Below are 25,798 nucleotides of genomic sequence, written 5' to 3' on the forward strand. Positions count from 1 at the left end.
CAAGAAAACTCTGCAACTTCAAAAAAACGCGATCTTTCGCAAAACACATAAGAAATCAGTTACTCTAAATTAAAAAGAGAGGAACTTGATCACTCCACTTCATTCTCTCTCTTGTTTCTCTCTCTAAAATCTGAGTTTTTTTTTCCATGGGAGAAGACTCGTCGGAGGAGGTACTGGTTGCGGCGCAGCAGTTGATGCAGCTGAGCATCGAGGATGACGACGACGACGACAACGACGACAACTGTAGTAGCAATGTCGTTGTGGCGGCGGAGAGCAAGAAGAACAAGAAGCTGAAAAAGGGTCACGGCGGCGACCGCGGTGACGGTGGGGAGGAGGAGGTTGATCAGAAGAGATACCAAATTCAGACGTCAATTTGGTTGAAAATCGAAGAGATTTTCGGAAAAGATGAAGAAGATTTCGATTCCATTTGTCGGCCTAAGAAGAGACGATTTCGATCCCTCCAAAGCATATATATCAACACCAAATCCATCGGTAATGGTAGATTTCCGGCAAGTGGATCGTCGTAACTTGAACACGGCGACGGTGGCTAACGATCGTTTCGAGTAGATTATTAGATTATTTAAATAAATTGTTTTACAAATTCGGGAGTTAACAGCTAGTTTTGACTCTACAAGTCAGAGAGAAGTTATGACAAACTTAATTGTATGCAGCAATAGAGTTCAATCTCGATGATCAAAATATAGTTTAGTAGATGATATATTAATTATCAATATTAGAGATAGATAGTTCGATTATAAAAATCCTCTTAACGTCAACTCAGAAATGAGTTTTCTGAGTTGTTTGTAAACATTTTTAAAGAGAACATATCCAGTGTAATTGTTTGACTTATTTCGTTGTTTTGTTTCAGTAAGATAAAAAGTCCAATGATAAAAATAAGGATGTTGCATGTGCATGTGTTTCATAAACAAATTCACTGTTCAAAGTATAGGGCTTTAAATGCACCTGGTAGACTTAGAGAAACAATAATTTTCACATTCTTCACATGTTTGTTGGATAACACTTGAACCCGTGATTTTAAAGTCAACATAGTTCAATGAACAAGGCACCATTTACCATTCTAACGATCGATAGATAATTTGACCTCCACTCGAAACTCGTTGGACTAATTCATAGAAATGCAACTATTCCATTAAATTTTGATGAAAAAATGTATGAAAGAATGTACGGATGCTTCTACACTACCGCCTATTGAATAGAGAGTAAAAATTTGGGTCTGAAGTTAATTGGGAGCTACCAAAATCTTCCTATGTCAAAACACTACGGAAACTAAAACTCCTATTTCCATGGCACCAATTTTACCAACCACATTCATCAACAATCTGCCTCTCAAGCAGCTGCTGCTTGAACTGGACCATCTGATCGATATAAACCACCACGACCACGAGCCCGCCCCCTGCCCCGACCACGCCCTGCAAAACCTTTACATAACATATAGTCAACCGAATGTGCCCGGGTTCGAAACAATGGTATGGCATACTAGAGTTTACATACTTTTATAACCAAAAGAAGAAGGCTAACCAAGAGGATAGATACTCACCAGGTACTGGTGGTGCCATAGGATCGCCATAATCAAAATATCCACCTGATTGGTAACCATAACCGCGTCCTCTTCCACGAAATGCACGACCTCGTCCACGTCCACGACCTCTACTTCCAAAACCTTGCCCTCCATCCCAACCATCGCCCTGATACTCAGATGGACCATTGTAGTTCCCTACACGAGATCATAACATTCAAATTAAGATCATGAAAAGATGAACCTCTCAAAATCCTTGTTTTAAGAGAATAATTTTACCTCTACCTCTGCCTCTTCCTCTACCACGTCCTCTACCTCGTCCTCTAGGTGATCCCTCTAAATCAAAGTAAATTGGTGCAAATTAATTAACATCAGTTCATTACTACGAATAAATGAATTGAAATGTAAAAACCATTTTATATTATTCACCTCCGTCATCTTCTAATTCATTCCATGGTTTCACCTGGTCAACGGGAAGTGGTGATTGGTACCTGAATAGAAGTAAAACAAATGAAAATGGTGGTCAAGAAGCAGATCCACTTAAATATTGAAGAACATGGAGCTTTAATACTGAATCTTAACAAATTAGGCAAACCACATGACAAATATTTACCCTGTGGAGGAAGCATCTAGCTCGTTCTTGGACAAGATAATTGATACCATCGAGACATGCCTTGTAGTCTCGAGACTGCAAAGAGTAGAGAAAAATGAGGTATCAGAACACCTGTGCTACAAAGCTAAAAGTGTTAAATTTTCAGAAGCATACGGAAGAAGGCCTTCTTCGAGTGGCTCCCACATGTCAGTTATATCAGTAGATCCAATTGCTGTGCTCTGATGGAGACAAGCAATCCTTCTCTGAGTAACAAGGAAAAGGTAGATAATATAGAGGGTATCGCAAGACCACCAAAAGAACAAGCATGGTGAAGAGAATAACCATACCTTAATTAGTTCAGCTATCATTACAGTCTTATTGATAGCTCTGCCCATTCCCTTGACAACAATCTCGTTTGATTCTTTATCCTATGAAAGAACCCAGAAATCATAAGCAATGAAATCAAGCTATAACAACAATTTATTTAAGAATGGTGAAAAGTATCTAGAATAATACGGTCAAACAACTATTGAGAGTCTGTGGGTGAAACAGGAACATGCAAGCAGGAAATAAGAGTTGGACATTACCAAAAATGAAAACAATAATAGAAACAAAGTGCAGATGTGTAGGACCTAAAACTATGGAACTTGGGTGTAGGTCTTTTGTTAAAATGGACTGATATTATCTTTTTATTTTTTATTTTTTGTTAATGGGTTAAGTGCGAAGTGGATTCTCTTCGAGTAGTCTACCCTAATGGGAAAGAAAGTGGATAGAGAATTCTACTCAGGAGTGAAACTCACAAGACATCTCTATGTGTAGAGGCCCCCTAATTGATATTGATATCAAAATCAAAAGCATGGTTTCCCAGTTTTTCATAGCAAAAGAAATGCACTAACAAATAAAGTAATAGCATAAAACAAAAGTTCGGCATTAAATAATGTCTCTAAAAGATATATAAAATTGACCTCGAATCAGGCATTTGAAGTATTAAAAGCAGGAGCACTACAAAATTAGAAGCACACATTGGACGTTGTTCTTCACTCGCATAATTAAGTGATACCCATAATTGTACATGAGCACATATAGCCGAGAGGAGAAACGGACCTGGAGAAGAGTGGTGGCATAAGTAATGTAGTTCCTCATCCTTCCTTGAGTAGTAATGCGAATCTCATTCTCGTTTATAGGAGAGTTCTCTAACTTCGGCTTCTCCACTCTCTGGTACCTATCCATCTGACAACACGAACAACAACGCAGGATTGAATACACGAATTAACGCTCAAAATATAAACAGCAAGCAAGAGCTAATGGTGTGTTACCGTGAGTAGGCTGAGTAGTAGAAGAAGAAACGAAGAAGTGAATAATCTGGAGAAGCTCGCAACCGATAGAAGAATCTACAACCACTCCGTCTGTGCGTGAATTCACCTATTTGATTGGGCAGTGGGTGGTTTCAAAAACTAAGCCCCTCCGAAGGCCCCGTGGATTTTATATATAGAAAGAAAAGGAGAAGAAAAGGGGTGGCCGAGTATGATCCAGTGAGAGTAGGGCTTTGAGGTCCCGGTCTTACCGCCGCCGCTACCGCACGTAATCCTCCTCGATCACTGCCATCTACCAATCCCCCTCCGCCATCTTCACTATCAGCGGATTCTCTGTGGAGTTGGGCCCATTTCACATCCCCTCTTCGGCCCAATTGGCCCATATTCACTCTTGGAACTTGGGTGTTTAAAAGCCCAAGTCATCACAAGGTTCTCTTCTCTCTCTAAAATATATATGCTAAATATATTTATTCTATTCCACGCAAATCTTTAGATTCTCACCAAATAAAGATGCTTTTAATAATGTTAGAGCCAGTTGATTACATTTAATGATAAATTACTTCCCAAGAAATTCATGTCAATAGGTGTTATCTCAACCGTTAATTTGAATAGAAAATAATTCCAAAAGAGACATAAATGTACTTTTTCTAAAGTATAGATGGTGAGCAATATGATTTATTTTTGCATGTAATTGATAACAACTCACCGATATTATGGTGAAAATCATTTTCAATTTAGTATCATATAGAAATTATCTCCTCAACCTCAACTACTACATTGAAAGCATATCGCAGTGCTTCTACTAATGTAGGGCTAGGAAAGGGTCCAAACGTAACGTTGACAAAGAAGAATAATCTTTTTATATATATAAGCTATCAAAAGGAAACAAAACGTATTTGTCTAAAAAAGAAGGATTCCAAAGATGGGGACTAAAATGGAGCTGGATAATAATTCGTATCACACGTGTCATTCACCCACCTGATCTAAGTCGTACTGTCTGAGCATTATATTGAAAACACCCATCTTAAGTTTTCCTACCATATGGAAAACATAAAAATGTCGATAATTTGTATAAATTAAGGGCTTCAAGTAATCGCAGGCAGATATGAATCTGTAATTGCACGAAAATCCAACTCAAACTATGTGTGTTTCAGAGAAGACTTTCAACAAAATGCATGCATTGCAAGGCATGTTCAAAGAAAGCAGCAGCTCCACAAGTCGGCACTAAATGCATCCATCCAAGCCAACAAAAAGTATTCGCTTGACACTCATGTTATAGAAGAGCAGAAATGAAAAATAGGTACCAATTTCCACCATAAGGAACAGGGCGTTTTACTTTTCTATCCAGACAGTCAACTCAATTTTAACCTGTACTTCTACATGCACCTATTACAGAAACGGGGGAGGCATTAGACATTGACTGGACGGACGGCTGGAGGGATCTTCTGGTTACTCCTAAATGATGAGAACCACGAACAGCATTCAAGCTCCTATAAACTTGGCTTCATACACCTGCGGTTGCTGCATCACAGAACATATGATATTGATAAGAAGCTGAAACAGAGAAATCTAACACAAAGGAAATGAGTTCCAAAAGCCCTAAAAATCAAGCTCCCCCACACAATTTCTTCTTCCTAATACCAGTCTAAAAGAATTGAGAAATTTATTACGAGCTAATTGAAGCTTTTGAGTTAAAAACAAACCATGAACAAGACTGATATCTGCCTGCCTGCAAACCATCTCAAGTGCATTGCACGTTGAGCATTAATAGCAGCTTCCACCGTATCATATTGCAGATACACACATCCCGCACTATTTCTGCAAAATATAAAATCATAAAAGAAAAATAAAACGAAGAAATGACATTCTACACAAACAAACATCTATTTAATCACGTAATAGCACACTGTTCGAAAGTTCAATTCTAGTACATAACGATGAAACGACATTCTGTTGAAGATTAAGTTTCCAGTGTGTATATATATATATAATAGAAAATGTTGTCAGTCAAGTATATTTTTAAGTTTATAATAATTCAGGGCTAGTGGTCAGCGTAGGATAGCCATTTCCATAGCCTTCCTAGAATTAAATAAGGAAAATAAGATTCGCCCATCCATGGAGGCATTAGTAATTTTTTTCCATCCCTAATCCGGAAGTATCTGCAAATGAGGATCAAAGATCCAAGTCAATGCCCCAACACGGCACAAAACAAATTCAAGAAAGATATGAACAGGGGACACATCCTGTATTTTAGCATTGTAGCAATAAATATGACCGATTAAAAAAGAAAGCAGAAATATAAATTTGAATAAAAAATGAATAGATGAAGTTTCATATGAGCTGAAGTAGTTAATATGATTATGGGGACAAGAAAAAAAGACTCACTTATCCACATATATATGCTTAACATGGCCATATTTAGAACACTCCTCTTCAACATCTTCTTTGATTTCCAAGTCAAAGTCTGGTGCTGTCTGCAAGATGATTCATATCATAAATAATCCACCTCAAAAAATGAGAAACAGAACATTCAATTATTCAGTACCTCCATCGATGGATCAAACATGTTTTTCAGTAGTAGGCATTCACTAGGACTTCCAACAGATTGCAAAACAGGTGGAGTAAAATTCGCTGGAAGTACTGGTGCAGCAACTGCAGCTTGACCATTTTGTGGCAAGCTGGTAGCTCTCTGATTTGGGGCTGACGCATTCAACACTGGAGCTCCAAGAGATCCTGCAATACTGAAACCATGAAGCAATAACCATGAAGCAGTTGACTTGCATTGATCCAATCTTTCTTTCTTGGAGAATAAACATACGTCCATTCAAGAATATGGAAGTACTAACTACTAAAGACGGAAAATAAGACATATCGCTTCTTAATCACACTAAACGGAGACAAACCTGGTAGCAATGCCAGTGCGGTCAAGCTTCTGCATAAGCAGAGCTCTTGATTGAGCATTCAATGCCTGCAATCAGTCGTTATAATTAGTAACCAAAAAGTGCTCTAGTTGGAAGTAATCAAAGTGAAAAAGTATCCAATCAGCACAGTTCAACGGTCATCAAATAAATGATATGACACATGATCATAATCTGATGACAATAGTCTCATCTTCATTTCTTTTTTTTTTTTGGTTCTCCTTTTTTAATTTATGCATGTGAGAGGAATAGAAAAATCTGAAGCAAGGTGTCATAAAAGAAAACTAAACACCAACCAGACCACCCCCTTCATCATCATCAAGGTCATTTGATTTTGCAACGTTCTCTTGTGCTCCAATGTGATCTGTTACAGATGAAACCTGCAAAAACAGTATTATTTAAAACATACAGAAACCAGGATGTCATCATTCTTCAGAGAAGCCCGAATAACAAACAGATATATAAGTACCAAACACAAGTTAAAATCTGATAGGTTCTAGCAGCAAACTACCTTAATGGTTCGGCCTGCAATTTCTAATTTCCCATTCAAGCTTTGAGCTGCCTTCGCATGCTCTAGATGAGCAAACTGGAAACAAGTTAAAAAATTAAGCATACCTTTATGGGTTATGGACTGAGTACATCAAAAACTCGCAAAAATTGATAACAAATGATTACCCACTTGAACAAATCCAAAACCCTTGCAGTGACCCGATTCAAGGTCGAGAGGTAGTTGGACAAGCTCCACGGGACCAAAAGCTTCAAAAATCTAGTCAGAAAAGAAGTGATGCTCTGTTAGACCTCCATTCCAGAAGGTTTATTCAAGGGAAAAACTGAAATGTATCTGTTTCCTGTTTCTAACATTAAGAAGAATTGGTTATAGCCAGTTTCCTTAAGTAATAACTCCCTAGGTCAGTTAGTGTGGAGAAATGGATGACCCTCTCAAACAAGGGTACATGTGTATTTTGTGTGTTAACTGACAGTAGTGTGGAGAGGGATGACTCTCTCAAACTAGTCATTGGCAAGATAGGTGGTAATTTCCTTTGAAATATATCCGAAAGAAGTAGGACAACTATTATAGTCAAAAGGTTATATGCTATGATTATTTTAAATCCGTAGAAACCGAATCTAAATTCTTTGCCAGAGCCTATAATTCATAGACTATGATTTTACAATAGGGAAACCATGTTCACTGCATATACTATCAGAAATTATTTTGATGCATAAATCTGTTTCTTGTTCAATGTCAGTCTACACTTGTCACTTGTAGAAACAATAACTGCGTATGAGAGGAAATCAAATATGAATGACTTGAGATAAAATTTCATAGATTTATTGGTCTAAGTACCTCTCGAAGGTGAGTCTCAGTCATGTTAAAATGTAGATTACCAACATATAGTTTCCTGTCTACTGCTCCATATGGACCTGCCCCAGAGGCCCCAGACGTATTTGATTGAACAAGATTCTTTTCAGCCTCTGAAGGTTTAACCATAACAGGTTGCCCAAAAAGTAGTTGACCAGAGAGAGCAATAGCCATGGGCACAGACATCGCATCATAAAATTCAACATACCTGCAGTTTAATCAATACCTCAAAGTAAAATTATTAGAATATGAGACAGCAAAAATAAGAAACAAAATTTACAAAGCATAAGATAAATAAAACCAAATATCAGATGACCAGCTTAAACTAGATTGGGGGGGGGGGGTCATATGGTGACTATTTGTCACCATTCCTAATTTTGTCAATTAGCATATACAAATTAATCCCCAAAAAAATCATTATTGATAACCGATGGACAGTCCTCACAATAAAAATTCATTGCACAGTAAGTACTATGGGAAAGTCAAGATGCCATAGAAGACCTTCTCTAATTTTCTTTTTTTCCTTTCCCCCCCCCAACCAAAAAAAAGAAAAAAAACAACCGCAAGCCAGAGACTTTCTGCATACTTACCAAGGAAAAAAAAACAATGAGAGTAGATGATACACAACAACGTGTTAATTTTAATAAAGTGTAACAAATCACTGTTTGAAAGTTAACTTGAACCAAGAAATTACATAGTAGAAAGAAATGAATCTAAAACCAAGACCAGAGATAACAGAGTCATAGGAGTTAGGACTGTTTCTTATCTGCACAAAAACATAGAGGAGCAGAATTAGGAGTACGATGGGGAAAACAACAAAGGAAACCTCAGGTTTATGTTATCTACCTTGAACAAGCAGCATGAATTGATTAAACATGACTGCATAGTATTCCCACCATCCCTCATCATTATCGCATTGCTAGTTCATTTAAAAATACAGTTAAATTTGATACTTCAAAACTACTATATTAATAACCATATTAACGAGATCACAAGCATACAATATAAAACTTGTTCATCCCAAGACCACATACCCAACTCCTTTTGACCGTCTAGAATTCCTGTCCATGATCAGCCGGACATCTCTCACCTGAAATAGAAAAATCAATGAGAGCAGGTTATTTAGGAAGCTGGCAAAAAGAAAAGCAATAAAGGTTTCCCTTCTTTACACTCGAAGCAAAGCATCATTCAGCCATCAATAAGATCACGACAAAACTCTTATACATTTTCACTCACCCCATATAAACAGAATGTTGAGATAGAAGAAATTGATTATAGTTTCGAAACTGAAGGCAGAGGAACAGTAACTGCAATATGAAGCAAATCTATCTCAATATCTATGCCATCATAACATTTGTAGCAATAACATTGCAACAAAAATTCCTCTATCTAATACTTGCTACAGAGGTGAACAAGTACAAGGGACATGGCTCATGGAAATAATATAGATGCACGTATGACTGCTAAGACCTTTAATTGTTAATTTTTTGCTAAATAAAAAATAAACACTTATGTGCTTCAGTTGAGTAACACATTTCAAATACCTTTCCCGCTTTTGAAAAGAATTCATAAACATCTCTCTCTGTGGCCTTCAAAGGCATCTGCACAAAGAATATAGAGGATAATAAAAATGATACAAGCAAAATATAAAGAGAACATGAAAGGTAAGAAAAAACAAGGAAAACTATCAACCTGATATGCAAATACAGTTCTTTGATCCCTCTCTGGATCTGCTTCTGGCTCCACCATGTCTTTCTTTTCCTTCATTCTCCTGCAATTTGCACACACAAACATCAGGGAAAAATTGAAGGAAAACACAGTAATTTAAATTAAAATAATGTTAAAGAAATTTAGAACGACTTATATTTCTTCTTTCCACTCTATATTACTAAGGAATAGTGATTATGTGAAGGCACAATCTTTTTTGAATGAATGTGAACTTCCTGATAAGACCTTCATCGTCATACATCAGTAATTTAGGTGATAGGATGCACTAAGAAAAGAGAATGAATAATAAAAATAAAAAAGAACTTGGAGAACAAGTCTGCACTTTTATGATTTCATTTGATGTCTTCATTCCTCTAAGTATATGAAAAATAAATACATTGATTAAATGATGGGCTTCTATGATTTCCACACCATGGCGGTGGTTATCATTGGCTGTTGTCCTACCCTTTCTGTTGCAAAATACCAACTCAGTAAATGTCTTGAAAACTTTTGCACTTGTCAATGAAACGCAAGTGCTTTTTCTTTTCAAACAAATCAACAAATTAAAATAAATAAATAACCGACTGTCATTACCAGGCTTGAAAGAGGTCCTAATTTCCACGGAATATCTGGTTTAGTAATGATGCCAAACCAAAGGCCTGGGAATTAGCGCTAATGTTTACACACTTCACTACCTAGAGCATAAATGTATTCTAATCTAAGTTTCTAACTTGATAAAATGCCACATTGCTTAATGCAACAATTTTATTTTAATTTATATGAGAAACCAATTTCATAAACAGATTCAAATTTAAAGACAAGCTTAGTAAGCAGTAACACAAAAATATATCTACCATAAACTTTGTCCTATGCCTTGAGCACTTCTTCTCAACTGATGATGTGGGCTGGCGTCCATAGCCATGAAGATCATCTCATGGACTTCAAGATGTTTGGGAGTTCAAAGCTAAAGATCACCCCAATCAAGTATGGCTTATTCCAGATTAATTCATTTATGGTTGTGTGCTTGGTTGAAGCATTAGTGTGTGATTAGTTTGGTGCGTTTGAAGAGCTTTTGATCAGAGAATTGATAGCTTGTTTCACAAAGGAGTCTCTATTAAGTTTTGGCAGTTTCCCAGTCGATATCCTATTAGCCTGTAGCCTGGAGCAGTGTTTGGTGATTGGTGGAAGTGGTTTTTGTTGTTTTGGCTAGCTGCCTTCTTAACTTGTTCTTCTCGAAGTTGCTCAGTCTTATACTCAGTACTCAAATATTTGGTAGATCTTTCGGCTCTTGTAATTTTTTATAGATATTCTCTCCATTCTATTTGCTTGGATGATTGCTTTCGCCTCATATGGGAAGTTTCTATCCTTTGGATATTTTCCACGAAAAAAATTGTTTCACGTTCAAAAACACCGCCCCGTAATTGTTAAGCATAAAAACGAGAAACAAGCGGAAATAAACGTATACGAGCAACACCCAACAGTCAATTGTAAGCTTTCAAGATCACAGTTCAACAAAGAGCGCACAAATGAACAATTACCTGTTTTCTCTGACATCAACTTCACGTTCTTTCTCCCGAACAGACCGACTCCTGCTTCGCCTCGATCTCTCCTCTTCTCTCTCCCGCTCCCTCTTCTCCCTTTCTCTCCTTTCTCTTTCTTTCTCCTTCTCCCTCTCCCTCTCCTTGTCCCTTCTATCCTTGTCTCTCTCTCTGTCCTTCTCCTTATGCCTCTCTCTATCTCTCTCCTTATCCCTTCTATCCTTGTCTCTCTCCCTCTCCTTCTCCTTCTCCTTATGTCTCTCTCTATCCCTGTCTCTATCCCTTTCCTTCTCACTGCTACCCCTATCTCTCGTACGGTTCCTTTCTCTATCCCTCTCTTTAACCCCATCTGTTTCTTCCTCTCTGTCTCTTCGATGCCGATCCCTCGCTCGGCCCGAGTGATCCCTATCCTCCTTCCCATTTTCATGCTCGCTTTTCGACCTCTTGACCTTCAGCTCCTCGTCCACACGACCACCAGAGCCAGCTTCCTCGTCTACCTCTCTCTTTCTGCTGCTTTTCTCGTTCCTCTCACTCTCGCTCTTCTTTGCCTTCTTCGTCTCCTTATCGTCCTGATCCTCCACGGCTTTCTCCAAGTAATCATACTCGTCGAAGTCCATCGAATCTACAGAATTTCAGCGGTTCGATAGTAGACCCGCAAAATGAAAGCTGGAGATCTCGCCGGAGTTCGTATTCGAACAGAATCAGCGAATCTAGGCGAGGCGAACTTTCTATAGATTGAAAATTCTAGGGTTTTTTAAAGGGGTTTCGGGAGAGGAACCATTGGTTTGGCTTGGAGTTTTCAATAATAATCCGCGGGGAAAGACTTGGAGTTGCTTTTATATGGATGAAAACAGATCAGATTCGAATTGAAAATTAGTATTTCACCTTCGTTGTTTCCAAATAATAATAATACATGCAAATAAGTGAACTTATAAGATACCAATTAATACATCAATCTATTAATCTAAAATAAAACATAAATAATTCAATTAGTTAAAACATTATATAATCAATTAAAATATAGAAAGATTAAATTTCTCACGGAACTAAACTAAAAATAATTAATCTTAAAATTTTAACAATTTTGTCTATATTTGCAAAATTTATATACAAAGAAAACCCATAATACAAATCTATGAATATATATTAAGAATTTTTTTTAATATAAAGTGGTTTCATTTTTTTTCATCAAAACAAATATGAAATGACCAAAATGGTCATTTTTTAGAAGTAAAGGGATTGAATTGACGTATGAAAATAGATAAATCGGGTATTAAACATACTAAAAATAACCAAAATAAATGAAAATCGGGTAACTAAAATGGCTTATTCAGAATAAATGACAAAAAAAAATCTATCTATCATTTCAAGAATTTATTTATGAAGTTCGCCAAATTATCATGCTTATTTCTTTTTAACTTAATTTGAAAAAAGATATTTTCATACTTTAATTCATAAAAAGTAAAATATTTTACCACTTCAAATCAACATCATACAACAAAAAAAACTCGTCTAAAACTACTTATTAGGCAATAGGATTTTCGTAAAAATTAAGATCATTCCTCATTTCTTCATAATTTCGGTCAAAGATCAGGAACAGGGTCACTAATATTCTTCCATGGGTCAGATTCGAATCAATCGAGAAACAGAAACATTACTATGATAATACTATTACCAGAGAGATATCCGTGTCTTCTATCAAAAGATTTCTATCATTACTATGATAATACTACAAACACATCAACAAATGTAGTAACAACAAGAACCATCATTTATGATTCGAACTCGAACTTGAATACAAAGATTCAAGAGGGCAATATGTTTCGCCACACAAACAAGCCTAACTCTATTAAGGTCATCCCATGACCTGCCATATAAGGTTACTACCACAACTTCCACACTATTTATAGCACAAAAAACTGCTCGTATAATTACCAGGGATATCTTCTCCTCTGCACGTCACTACTTTAGTCTGTTCAAAGTTATTCTCTCAGCCTGTCTATCAACTCTCTCGACAGGAGTAATAATTTGCGGCATCGTCATACCACCAGAAACAATGATCTCTGCACAATTGGCAGTAATATGAGCCAAATACATGGGTGGAATGAAGTTTTGATTCAGTTAAAGGGAAGTGATGTAAGCAAAATCCGAGGTATCTATCGCATTAGAGGGATGTTGGCGAACCATTCTGACTTTTATGAAAATATAGCACAACTTATCTGAAGGATAAGTAAACAAGAAGTTCAATGCATCAAACTAAGCTACTTTGAGGAACAAAAACTTACAGCATTACTTCATACACAGAAAGAGAGCTGAACGTATCGTTATGAAAACAGACGATCGAACCTTTTCTAGTGCAGTGTTTTACTTAAAGAGAGATGACGTACCTATTCCTTCCCGAATAGATAGGTTTGGCCTTATGATGTCCTTTGAATTAACAAGAAATATATCCCCAATGTAGAGGTGATTTGTTGGCACGAAAACACTACATAGCTCTTCATCTTCACTCTCTCTCTGCAATGAAAATCAATGATTATAGGATCACCAGAAACAGGCAAACATGCATAAAGCAAATTTCCACAAGTCATGGAAGAAAGCAATCAATCAATCAATGTTCAGTACGAATAAAGTATAACCCATAAAGATAAAACTTTCCCACGCATTTCCTTTGGTAGCATTCTCCTTGAAACAGACTTGGATTTGCTCAATTGCTAGAGAGATGGACTGAAAAAAGTATCATGCCAGGTTAAACTCTTCAAAGAGAGTTGTGGAGATTTTGAGCAAAGAAGCAATTCAAAAAGGATGGTCCTGAGCCTCTGTTTCGGTATTGCATAACCAGATATGGTCGGGGAGGGGTTTAGGCTGGTGTGTCCATTTTGGATCAGAACAGCAGTGTTTGAACCCTCCTAGTACCAAATTCCAGCAGAAGAATGATGTTTCCTTTAGTGTTTCAACAGCCCAAATATGCCTCAAAGTCCCTCAATCCATAAACTCCTTTTATTAGTGAGGAATGAGAATTGAAAACAAGCCACAATAATAATTGCCGGAACTGTCCAATACCTAAATTTAAACAATTTGGCCTGTTGTTCAAGCTGTTGAGACTCAACATGACCAGAAGATCGGTCAAATCATTCATCAAGAAGAGGCTGCATAAAGTTAAGATTCTGATAAACTTTGACTTATTTATCAACAATTTATGGCAATAGCCAAGGGAGATTCGAGAACTCCCTTCCCTCCAAGAACTTTCAAGTATGAGTCCTAAACCAAAACATAAAAAACACTCAGACAATATTCTAACTAACCGAAGCATATGAGCCCCACAAAATCACTGCCAGCATAAAAAGACTACAACACACTACAGTAGACCTCAGTGACTCGGTGTCTACTGGATTCAAATGCCAACTCCTCATCCCTCGCTTCAGCAACATTTCCTCGTTTTGGTAGTAATTTGGTCTTGTTAAAATAAGTATTTCCGGGTCTCTCTCCCATCCAACCATAATTCCCAAACCTAGTAAAATAGTATTCCTCCCGTTGCAACCTATATAGAAAGAAGGTTGGTACGAGACTTTCTGCCCAAATTCACATATCTCCCAGGAATTTATTCTCATTCTCCCATGATTTCACCTGTGAACCAACCTAAGTCGTCCCTGTACAAGTTACTGAAATGACAGAGTTCTGAAGAGAATCATTTTCAAACGGAAATCTTAAATCTACTGAGTGGCCGTAGCAATTGACTTCTCTGATTCTAGACTAAAATGAGTCAAGTCCAACATTCCAGAGATGAATTTTAGCATTCTATTACATGGTTAGTTTTTACAGAAGAAATGCAGTGTGTCAAAGGTCATGTACCTAGCAAATATAGTCGTCTATAGTGCATAAAGGATTATTACCTGGAGGGTAACAGTTGAAGTAATAAAGCCAAATGCATATTCACCAACACGCGGATGACGAATAATTGCAACTTCTTTGAAAGCCGTAGTATTTTGATCTGCATGGGAAGGAGACCCATTATATTAACTCGTATTTGAATTCGAGACGACCATACATAAGAAATTACTCAAGAGACCACAAATTGCCATTCAACATTAAATAAAAACCAAAATATTAGTGTGCATACAAAATTACCAGGAGAAATTGCTGCACTAATTTGTTTGGAGGCAGAATATAAATGCCTGACAAAGGGCATTCGCTGGATGAACCATTCTCCAAGCCAGAAGAGTGTAGCACCCAACCATGATGAGACAAATATACCAATGAAGAATACAAAGAGCAAAGATGTTATGAACCCAAGACCTGCATCAGAAACCTGCCTTATGAGACGTTTCCAGAAAATGAAGAACCTAAATGCGAGGCAACAATATCATGAATAGCGGACTCCACAAGGAAATTTACATTTATCTTAAATGTCTAAAATTTCCCGTTAATTGATTCAAGGTGCCATCCGTCTGCTAGTAGACATTTTCATAGAATATTTCATATTATCATAAGAAATCATTCGGTGGTACATATAGTATATTTTATATAATCATATGATCAAATGAGATCCCACTTGTTAATAAAATCATTTAGACCAAAAGAAAGTAGAATATTCAAGTTAAGGAAGAAATGGAACATGAGTAAAATCCAGAATATTTTCCTTTCATTATATGTTATAGATGGACTGGAAATATGAGACCACACTTTACTAATACCTCCTTTCTATAAATTTACCCTCCACTAAGAAAAAAAAAAAAAAGAGTTGCATTATATTTCAACTAAACAAAGAAATTCATGAGAAGGCAGACTTTACCTAGACACAGTCAAGCTAGGAATAATTTTTTGGAAGCTAGCAAATACAAGAAATACCCATATCCCCAGTTGACATGGTGAGTACCATATCCTCATGTTTTCCTTTTTCAGTTCCTATACATATGTGGACATAAGACCTGTTGCTCCGAGTCGTAAGCAAAGCAGGAAGTGTAAAGGAGAAAAATAGAAAATAGGGAAATGGCTCTGCAATTCTCAAAGTGTATTTCTAGAATTTTCTTTTATTATTATTAATTCCCCTTTTTGACACCAAAGTTTGTGGGAGAGTTTTACCAAAGTGGTGCAGTAGCTGCGGCGGCAGCCAAAGAAGATGAAATAACCTATAAATCCATTTTTGTTTGGATGAAAACAGCCTATAACTCCATTGATGGCAGAGAGTAACAATCAAATTAGAAGAAATATTCTAAAACTCTGTTGAGAGATAGGAAATGAATGTTCAAGTATTCTTATGTTTCAAGCACAACTGTCAAGGAACCTTCCACATTCGCAATTGATCAGCATCTTCTAAACCATGATCTGAAATTAGTCCTTCATTGCTCTTCAAAATGCAACAATATTCTCGCATGATTTGCACTAAGGCCAACAGGTAGTTTTCAAGTATTAATGTCCAAATATGAATTTTATACATAAATGCATCAAAGAATTCTAATTCTAACGTACTTAGAAGTTAAGCCTTACCAAATATGTCAACTCCAAGCCGCTCATATATTGGACTGAAGAAACCATCAACAAATTGAATGAACCACCATGTAACAAAAAAGGTAACAGCAACAGGGAAAAGAACCACACTGCAAGATGAACAATTGAATAAAATGTCAGAAATTATGAGACAACAAGAGCCACAAAACAAAAAAAATGGAAGACAATGCCAAGCCAAATTACCATCCAGTCATAAACTTCTTTGACACCCAACTTTGGAGAACATAACAGCAAGCCTGGACAGGAAAGATATTATTAAAGTCAGACTTGAATGAAAGAGGACAAGAAAATATGATATTCACACGATGACAAAAATAATAACTATAATAACAAAGAGAAGAAGAAGAAGAAAGGAAGAAAAGAGAGAACAAAATTCGAACACAGAATATGTTAAACATTCAATAAATTGCCAAAAGAAAATGAAGGAATAGAATGAATTTCACTATGCAAGACATCATACTTTCAACATCTTAACCGAACAAGTACATCTCTAAACCTTATACCATGACCTCAGGACTTCAAGCACGAGATATCCATTGAAAGTTGAGGCTATCATCATAAAATCATTTGATGTGTCTTTTCCAAGTTTCCCATTTATGAGCATTATATGAAACTGGTTAAAGATGCAGAATAGCTGGTAATATCCTAGATGTGGGAGTGACGGAACAATTGACCTAAAAGAAGGTGTTTTGGATGGGATGGTACTTCAAATATCTAAAGCTTGAGCTAAATATGAACAAACTTGGTGAAAACTTCTCATAACCATGCCATTAGAAGTGAAACTAGAAAATATTTGTCTCTCATTCTAAAGGAGATTAATACTCCAGACTGTAGAATGGACAGTCTTCGACGCTTTTTTAGGCCTTTGACAAAAGTTCTCGGCAATAAACTAGCCCATTTCTTCTCCGGTTTAGATATATCATCCAGTTTGTAGACACAGCATACTAGCACACCAGTTTTCATGTTTTGACCCGTGAAAAATGCTGTCAGAATCCAAAACCAATCAAACTCACCCACACCACGAATGTCATTGCCGGCCATTGTTCTACTAATTATAGCCTGGTGCTTTGTCTTTTTATGCTGTATTGTACAATTATAGTCTAATTTATAACGCAACCAAAATATATTTAATAATAAGTTTGCCATTTAGCACAATCTTGAAGATCGAAAAGGATATAACCCAACATCATTTTAGTGAAAGACAACAATCAACCTAGTTGACAGTCGTGCATGCTTCTGCATTTTCTTTGACGAATACATGCCATGCATTATATTAACTTAAGAATTGACTCGATTTTCCCGATTATTGGATAGATAAGCAACGATCCGTAAAACCCGACTCGTGTCATTGTAATCAAATTCGATCAAGATATTTCTAGATAGTAGTCTTGAGTCGCTCGGCACAAGCTCGGAATGTTCAAATTTCAATCCGAAATGGTTCACCACCGGATCGAACCTCAATATTCTAACATCCCTTTGACCATAGTATTGCAAAATTAGAAGAAAATTGTCAATGAAGAAAGGACCGCGTCCAAGTACCGGGATCCAATTAATCCGACCGAATGGATCGGAGCACATTTCGGAGCAGCCTATGTGACACTCAATCAGAATAAAACAAAATTAGACGGCAGAGATTGAAGAGTATGAAGGAGATCCAGACCTTACGAGTGGACGAGTTGGGAGAACTCGGAGGAGATTTGACAGGATCCTCGGGATCCTGTCCGCCATTATCGACTTGACTGAGAGGAACCGAGGTCGATTCCTTTTCTTCCGCCATAACCTTCTGAAAATCAGTTAAAATCTACTCGTATCTCCGAAGAATCAGAACCCAAAAATCACATACAACCCAGTACCACCAACGTAAGAAAAAAGATGCAGCAAAATTCCAATCGGACAGGTTCGTCGCCGCCTAATAAAGATGGTCCTCGCAGTTGCACTACGAAAAGGACACACTCCAAAATGGGGTTAGTTGAAACCGCTAGCAAAAATCCAGACGCGGAACCACGTGATTATAGAGGAATTTTGGAGAAGGTGGAGTGAAGAGTGGGCAACAGAGAGAGCACCCGTCGCCCGAGCTTATCCTCGTAATGATCGATTGCTGTTAATGGCGTCTCGGTTACTCCAAAGCTCTTCCTGCCCTCACGGTGCAGTGAGATATGGTCAGAGAAGACGCGGTGAAGATCAGCGCTGGATAATTCTATCTTCTTCAGCTCACAAACAAATCTCCTAATTCTAATTCAGTATAAATTTGTCGCTTAATTGTTCTTTTGGGATCGATGAATGGTTTTTTAGGCATTTAGGTTGGGATAAAATTAAATGCAAACTTATTTACAGTTAACCATTTAACCTAATGTTTCTAGCTGATATTGAAGGACCGATTTTCACGCTAACCTTCCATAAATATTTCACATTTTACCAATTCGTAATTTCACAAAAGTTACCGTGTTTACTTTTTACCTTTTGTATACAACTTTTTTTTTTTTAATAAAAACTCTCTTAATTTTCCTTCAAGTTTTCATCTAAAATTTTTCTAAAATTTTAAAAGATTTCTATTATTTTGTTGAGTACAAGTAATTTTTTTAAATAAATAAAATACTTTCGAAATATTTATTTATACATTTGATTTGACATAAAAATAACTTTCCTAATAATTAAATAAAAATATTGGCGTTCTTGTAAAATTCAATTATTATGAAGTTGGTGTACTAAATTTAAAATAATATGAATATTTGAGTTGGTAGAACTCAAGTTGTTAGCGGCTTGAGACTTGAGCAATCACCCCTCGTATGTTGGGAAGGTCTCTAGTTTCTCTGTTGGAGGGAGCTCTTGGCAGTGAGTAGCATGTGGATGTCTTAGTGTAGCGAGTCGCGTGTGGAGGCATTAATCAGAGAATTATCGATTGAAACTGGTGCACAACAACTTGAACAGTCACCCCTCGTATATTGGGAAGGTTTCTAGTTTCTTTGCTCGGAGGGAGCTCTTGGTAGTGAATCGCATGTGGATGTCTTAGTATAGCGAGTCGCGTGTGAAGGCTTTAATCAGAGGATTATCAATTGAAACTGGTGCATGATTTCATATTTATACTGAGTAGAGCTAGACAGCTGAATTTGGACCCTTTAAGACTTTCTCCACCTCTTGTATTTTTATTGATAATACATGTATTACTATGCTCGATTTGTTTTTTCTTTCTTCATCCACTAATTTATAATTACTTGTCAATATAAATAATAATAATAAAAAAAAAATATACACTACTTGAACTAAAAAAAAGTCAATGACTACGTTGTCAACCTGAATATATTGAATCTAGTTCGACAATAATTTGTTTTCTCAAATTTATATTTATTTTTTAATTATATATATATCTAACGGAATAGTTGGTCAAATTCCCCACACTAATATTTTATTTTTTTAGGTATTTCAATTATTAATTTTAACTTTCAAAAATATTGATAAAAGAGTGAACTAAATAGTTAATTTTTATAATTCAAATTTTCATCTCAATTTGATTGACTAAAATGTTTAAATATTGATATTGATGTTATATTAAAAAAAATAATTTAACGTATTTATGTAAATAAAAATATAAAAGTGATTTTAGATTAATATTTAAATTGTTTTATTATTTTTTTTTCTTTCCAATCTGATATTTTCTTAAAAACTTTTTTTACACGTATTAATTAATGCGGCTAAATCAATTTAGAACAGTAAATCAACAATAAATGTATTATTATTATTATTATTTAAAAAAACCAGTGCCCAGAATAAATGTGGTGGGGTCGTCCGTGTGGGAGATTAAAATAAAATAAACAACAGTTGCGAGGTCAATTTGGAAGGATGGAGAAAAAGAGGGGTGAATAAGAAAGCGAAAAAAGGGGAAGTGGTGGCCCACCACCCCGCCCCGCCAAACTCCAAAATGCGCGCTAATTAAAACTTTGGCGCTGGCTTCTCTCGCACGCACTTCGCCCACAAACAAAGCTCTTCCCTAATAAATTTAATTTTTTTCCCACAAGGCTTCCACGGCAAGTTTTACCATTTTGAATTCAATTTCAAATTTGAATTTTTAGTCTGGACTCGATTCTCATCGTCTTCATGGAAGTTATTTGATCTTGAGTTCAGGAGGTAACCCTGTTTTTCTCTTAGTCCTGTCTCTGCACAAGACCTGTTCGACGAAATTCCTTGGTTAAATTCTTCTTGTAAAGATGTATGTGGTAAAGAGAGATGGGCGTCAGGAAGCGGTTCATTTCGACAAGATCACTGCTCGTTTGAAAAAGCTTAGTTATGGTCTTAGCATCGACCATTGTGACCCAGTTCTGGTGGCCCAAAAAGTTTGTGCCGGCGTTTACAAAGGCGTTACCACTAGCCAGCTCGATGAATTGGCTGCCGAAACCGCTGCTGCTATGACTGCCAATCATCCTGACTATGCATCCGTAAGTATCACTCTTATCTCTACTATTTGCGCTACCTTTGGCCTTCTTATTTTGTGTTCTTTTCGATCTTCGTTTTTCTAATTAACCTTTTGGTTTATTCCGTTCGCTTCTCTTCTCATATGGGGCTCCTTTGTTCGTCTCGATTCACTTATCACATAACTGGCATTTTTGTGGGATAGTAGCTTCTTGATGATTGTAAGTAACTGCTAACTTTTTGCTTGTTTGTTTAACCCAGTTGGCGGCAAGAATTGCTGTTTCAAATTTGCACAAGAACACGAAAAAGTTATTCTCGGAGACGTAAGTTTGGCATATGCTCCTATCAGTCTTGATGATGCATTTCAGTATGAAACTAAACTTGTTTATTACACTATATTGACATGAAACTAATTCTTGACCTGTAATGATGTTTAGTATCAGAGACATGTACAACCATGTCAGTGAAAGATCAGGACAAAAAGCTTCTCTCATAGCTGATGATGTTTATGAAGTAATCATGAAGGTGATCTTTTATTCTTTCTCGATTTCTTGAATATTATGTGTCTTTGATGATTAATAGTTTTGTAATGAAATTCGTGTGTGGATTCATTGATTGGTCATGATCTTAATTTTAAGGGTTGACTTTTGTATAAAAGAAAATGCTACACGGTGGCTTCTTTAGTAGCGGGAAGGCCACCTGTTCTAGTTTGTATTTTATTGATTTTGTTTGTTGCCGGTGAATTTTCGTTGATCAATTTTTTTTTTAGTTGCAAGCGCATAAGTTTTGCTATTTCTGCCAGGTGAGTGCTTAATCTGCCTCGCACTGCTTATTTAATGGATTTCTTTTTCTTTTGTTTCTCTATTCCAGAATGCGGCTCGTTTGGATAGTGAGATCATATATGACCGTGACTTTGACTATGATTTCTTTGGTTTCAAAACTTTGGAAAGGTCATACCTCCTGAAGGTTCAGGGGAAGGTTGTGGAGAGGCCCCAACATATGCTAATGAGGGTTGCTGTTGGTATTCACAAGGATGATATTGATTCTGCTATTAGAACTTACCACAATATGTCTCAACGTTGGTTTACTCATGCTTCTCCCACCCTTTTTAACTCTGGAACACCAACGCCTCAAGTATGTTTTGAGTTCATTGATAGCTTTATTTCTAATGAATGCTGATCATAAGTTTTATTTTTCTTTAATTAGAAAATTTGGCCTTTTGTGCACGGTTGTCATGGGTTTGCTTGTTGCATAACAGCTTAGCAGCTGTTTCCTCGTATGCATGAGGGATGATAGTATAGAAGGTATATACGATACCTTAAAAGAGTGTGCTATTATTAGCAAATCAGCTGGTGGTATTGGTGTTTCCATTCACAATATTCGGGCCATGGGTAGTTATATTCGTGGAACAAATGGGACATCTAATGGGATCGTGCCTATGCTGCGGGTTTTCAACGATACTGCTCGATATGTTGATCAAGGAGGAGGCAAGAGGAAGGGTAGTATGCTAATTGGATCAAATTAAATTTTCTATGATCAATATTTGGATTCTCACATTATAACTGCCATTTGCAGGTGCTTTTGCTGCATACTTAGAGCCATGGCATGCTGATATATATGAGTTTTTGAATCTCAGAAAAAACCATGGAAAAGTAATTTCTATTTGCTGCTTTATTTATTGGAAATTATGCTACATTGTATTCAGTTGATTCTAAAATGAGTACTCAAATATTAGCTATACAGTTTTAATATGTAAGTTCTGAAGATTTTAATATTTTGCAACTGTTTTTTCATGTAGGAGGAGCATCGTGCTCGAGATATTTTTTATGCACTTTGGGTGCCTGATCTGTTCATGGAAAGAGTTCAAAGTAATGGAGAATGGTCATTATTTTGTCCGAATGAGGCCCCTGGTTTGTCTGATTGTTGGGGTGAGGAATTTGAGAAGCTATACATCGGATATGAGCAGCAGGTAAATAGAATATAATTGTCGTGGAGTTCATTTTGTGTATATATAGCCAACTTTGGTCCGCTATATACATTGGATATGCTCTTGTATGTGATTTTGTGTTTACTTCTAGGGAAAGGCCAAGAAGATTGTCAAGGCACAGAATCTTTGGTTTGAAATCTTAAAATCTCAGATTGAAACTGGAACCCCTTACATGCTATTTAAGGTATTAAACCACCATGCCTTGCTAATAGCTTTCAAACGACAATTTCAAACTTTTATTTTTTTTGGCAATCTCTAGGATACTTGTAACAGGAAAAGCAACCAGCAGAATCTTGGGACCATTAAATCCTCTAACTTATGTACAGAGATCATCGAATATTCTAGCCCAACAGAGACAGCTGTGTGTAATCTTTCTTCAATTGCTCTACCTCGTTTTGTCAGAGAGAAGGTGGGCTATACCAAACACCTGTTGTTTTCTGCATGATAACTTTGCCTTCTGTTCTAGGGATTTATTACCTTAATTTGATTTGTACTATTATTAACTGCAGGGTGTTTCGATCGAGTCTCACCCATCTAAGCTTGTTGGTAGCAGAGATTCCAAAAATCGTTACTTTGATTTTGACAAGTTAGCGGAGGTATTATTTCTTAGTCATGACCGTAGTTTGTTTTACGTATTGATACAAAGATGTGTACTTTTTGCTTAATTACCTTACTTGGTTAATTCTTTGTCTAATTAGATAACTGCTCTGGTGACAACAAACCTAAACAAGATAATCGATGTCAATTACTATCCTGTTGAGACTGCCAGAAGGTCAAATCTTAGACACAGACCCATCGGTATTGGGGTTCAAGGTCTTGCGGATACTTTCATTTTACTGGGATTGCCATTTGATTCACCCGAGGTAATTTAGGCTTTTGGCTTTACTTCTGCTCTTAGCCTCCTACATTCAAACTAAAGTTGTTCATAGTGTACCAAATGCCAGGCCCAACAATTGAACAAAGATATATTTGAGGCCATATACTACCATGCTCTTAAAGCTTCTTGTGAGATTGCTGCAATGGAGGGTCCCTATGTAACGTATGCTGGCAGTCCTATTAGTCAGGTATTAATGTGAAAGGGTTTTTTCCCTTAGAAGAATAAAAATGGAAAAAAAAAAAAAAAGAAGGTATTAGTCAGGTATTTAGTTATGTCATTTCCACCAACTTCTGGTTCTGTTTCTATTCTACAGCATCTACTTTTCCTGCGCTATGCTGATTTAGTTATTTGTTTTAAGGGAATTCTTCAACCTGACATGTGGGGGGTAACTCCTTCGAAGCGATGGGATTGGGATGCTCTCAGAGGTCAGATAGCCAAAAATGGTGTTAGAAATTCACTTCTTGTGGCTCCAATGCCGACTGCTTCTACCAGCCAGATTCTTGGAAACAACGAGTGCTTTGAGCCATACACTTCTAACATCTACAGTCGCAGAGTCCTAAGGTTTGCTTTTCAAATTGAGCTTCCAGAGCCTTTTATTATACTATATGTTTTCTATAATTGTATTATAAAATCTCTTTCCATCCTCCAGTGGCGAATTTGTTGTTGTGAACAAGCATCTCCTGCAGGACTTAACAGAGATGGGTGTATGGTCTCCTGCACTGAAGAATAAGATTATATATGAGAATGGCTCTGTTCAGAACATTCCTGAAATCCCTGTTGATCTAAGAGCCATTTACAAGTACGATGAGCTTTCCTTGCATTTCCCCTGTTCTTTCTCTTGATGTTGATTTGTCCTTCTGACTTGTTCTTAATATATTGAACTCAGAACTGTTTGGGAGATCAAGCAAAAGACATTAGTAGACATGGCTGTCGATCGAGGATGTTACATCGACCAGAGTCAGAGCCTCAATATTCACATGGACCAACCAAATTTTGGAAAACTCACTTCCTTGCACTTCTATGCGTGGTCAAAGGTATATCATTGTGATAGCACTCTGATTAAAGTTTTAGAAATCCATCTTTAAGGGAGAGTTTTCCTTACTTTCATATGGCTTCTGTTAGTATTCATTTGAATTTCAGAAAACTCTTTTTTCACAGTAAATGACATTGATTAATTAAGGGGTTGATCATGGATTTATAAGGAATACATTTATGAGACCTTTTGGGAAAAACAAAAAGCAAAGTTGCGAGAACTTAGATTCAAAGTAGACAATATCATACCATTATAGAGAGTCATGATTTCTAACCACCGTAAATCATCAAACTGAAAATTCTCTCAATTTTGATTTCATCTCTTGTTTTTGTTTTTGCTATATGAAGGGTTTAAAAACAGGAATGTACTATCTACGATCCCGGGCTGCAGCCGATGCCATCAAATTTACAGTTGATACATCGATGCTTAAGGTAGTAGTGTACACCGAAAACTGTTTGTTTCCCACACTGCCTAAGCTACAAGTTCATTAGATAACCAAATTCCATTGATGGTTTCTGCAGGAAAAAACTAATGACGAAGATGATAGTACAAAAATGGCAGAGATGGTATGTTCTCTAACAAACCGTGAAGAGTGCTCGGCCTGTGGAAGTTAGACATGACTTTGTTCTAAGCTCTTGCTCCAAAGGGATGACCGAACTTCTTGACACTTTTATCAAATATCTTGCTTGCTGTAATATAATGTAAAATTTCTGTACAGTTGTTTTGATTAATTATTAGGTAATTTACTGGGCTTCTTGATATGCTAAGCCATCCTCGTAGTTTGTTTTTAATCCATGTGTTTGACGGCGTAAATGAATATCGTAAACAACTTTGCTTGTTACTATTAATATTCAAGCTTATTGTTTTTTTTTTTTTTTCTTGCGCTTTCCCCTTTGAAGGTTCTTTTAAGTTTTTAGTAAAAAGTTACTATCACAGATTTATAAAAAATGTTATGCTCTTCCCTCCAATTGATGTGAGATCTTACAGTCCACTTCTCTTCAAAACCTAGCGCGTGTTTGTTGGCACT

At 36.6% G+C, this 25,798-nt stretch overlaps 4 protein-coding genes across 9 annotated transcripts; 1 reads left to right on the forward strand and 3 right to left on the reverse strand.

Moving 5' to 3' along the window:
* Positions 1 to 1,004: 1,004 nt before the first annotated feature.
* Positions 1,005 to 3,774, reverse strand: LOC111478132 (5'-3' exoribonuclease 2-like). Of its 3 annotated transcripts, none has more exons than XM_023122250.1 (9): positions 3,446 to 3,774; positions 3,234 to 3,359; positions 2,477 to 2,557; positions 2,304 to 2,392; positions 2,151 to 2,225; positions 1,967 to 2,028; positions 1,823 to 1,873; positions 1,559 to 1,735; positions 1,005 to 1,439 (listed from the first exon to the last, which is right to left on the reverse strand). In XM_023122250.1, the coding sequence occupies exons 2-9, from the start codon at positions 3,357 to 3,359 to the stop codon at positions 1,348 to 1,350; spliced, it is 753 nt and encodes a 250-aa protein (XP_022978018.1). In that variant the 5' UTR covers positions 3,446 to 3,774; the 3' UTR covers positions 1,005 to 1,347. The 3 variants fall into 3 exon arrangements, with proteins under 3 accessions (XP_022978018.1, XP_022978019.1, XP_022978017.1); XM_023122251.1 differs by having other exon boundaries at positions 1,005 to 1,430; positions 1,817 to 1,873; positions 3,446 to 3,765; XM_023122249.1 differs by having other exon boundaries at positions 1,817 to 1,873; positions 3,446 to 3,760.
* Positions 3,775 to 4,526: 752 nt separating this feature from the next.
* Positions 4,527 to 11,783, reverse strand: LOC111478129 (RNA-binding protein 39-like). Of its 4 annotated transcripts, XM_023122243.1 has the most exons (14): positions 11,228 to 11,783; positions 10,966 to 11,173; positions 9,413 to 9,491; positions 9,265 to 9,321; positions 8,755 to 8,810; positions 7,706 to 7,928; positions 7,040 to 7,126; positions 6,872 to 6,946; positions 6,657 to 6,740; positions 6,346 to 6,410; positions 5,988 to 6,183; positions 5,828 to 5,916; positions 5,146 to 5,260; positions 4,527 to 4,963 (listed from the first exon to the last, which is right to left on the reverse strand). In XM_023122243.1, the coding sequence occupies exons 1-14, from the start codon at positions 11,580 to 11,582 to the stop codon at positions 4,925 to 4,927; spliced, it is 1,728 nt and encodes a 575-aa protein (XP_022978011.1). In that variant the 5' UTR covers positions 11,583 to 11,783; the 3' UTR covers positions 4,527 to 4,924. The 4 variants fall into 4 exon arrangements, with proteins under 4 accessions (XP_022978011.1, XP_022978009.1, XP_022978010.1 ...); XM_023122241.1 differs by having other exon boundaries at positions 10,966 to 11,783; XM_023122242.1 differs by lacking the exons at positions 4,527 to 4,963; positions 5,146 to 5,260 and adding an exon at positions 5,368 to 5,601 and having other exon boundaries at positions 10,966 to 11,582.
* An 825-nt stretch (positions 11,784 to 12,608) lies between these two features.
* Positions 12,609 to 18,730, reverse strand: LOC111478131 (protein LIKE COV 2-like). Its single transcript, XM_023122248.1, has 7 exons — positions 18,131 to 18,730; positions 16,654 to 16,706; positions 16,450 to 16,559; positions 15,091 to 15,258; positions 14,856 to 14,953; positions 13,353 to 13,479; positions 12,609 to 13,028 (listed from the first exon to the last, which is right to left on the reverse strand). Exons 1-7 carry the CDS (start codon positions 18,245 to 18,247, stop codon positions 12,928 to 12,930), a joined length of 774 nt encoding a protein of 257 aa, XP_022978016.1. The 5' UTR covers positions 18,248 to 18,730; the 3' UTR covers positions 12,609 to 12,927.
* A 1,630-nt stretch (positions 18,731 to 20,360) lies between these two features.
* Positions 20,361 to 25,612, forward strand: LOC111478750 (ribonucleoside-diphosphate reductase large subunit-like). Its single transcript, XM_023123180.1, has 17 exons — positions 20,361 to 20,900; positions 21,136 to 21,197; positions 21,312 to 21,399; positions 21,745 to 22,008; positions 22,133 to 22,373; positions 22,450 to 22,526; positions 22,673 to 22,843; positions 22,953 to 23,045; positions 23,121 to 23,270; positions 23,371 to 23,457; positions 23,560 to 23,724; positions 23,806 to 23,925; positions 24,097 to 24,299; positions 24,388 to 24,537; positions 24,625 to 24,772; positions 25,119 to 25,202; positions 25,293 to 25,612. Exons 1-17 carry the CDS (start codon positions 20,673 to 20,675, stop codon positions 25,383 to 25,385), a joined length of 2,424 nt encoding a protein of 807 aa, XP_022978948.1. The 5' UTR covers positions 20,361 to 20,672; the 3' UTR covers positions 25,386 to 25,612.
* Positions 25,613 to 25,798: the final 186 nt, after the last annotated feature.

Source organism: Cucurbita maxima, unplaced genomic scaffold (assembly GCF_002738345.1).
Source record: "Cucurbita maxima cultivar Rimu unplaced genomic scaffold, Cmax_1.0 Cma_Scf00004, whole genome shotgun sequence".
Taxonomy (NCBI): Eukaryota; Viridiplantae; Streptophyta; class Magnoliopsida; order Cucurbitales; family Cucurbitaceae; genus Cucurbita; species Cucurbita maxima.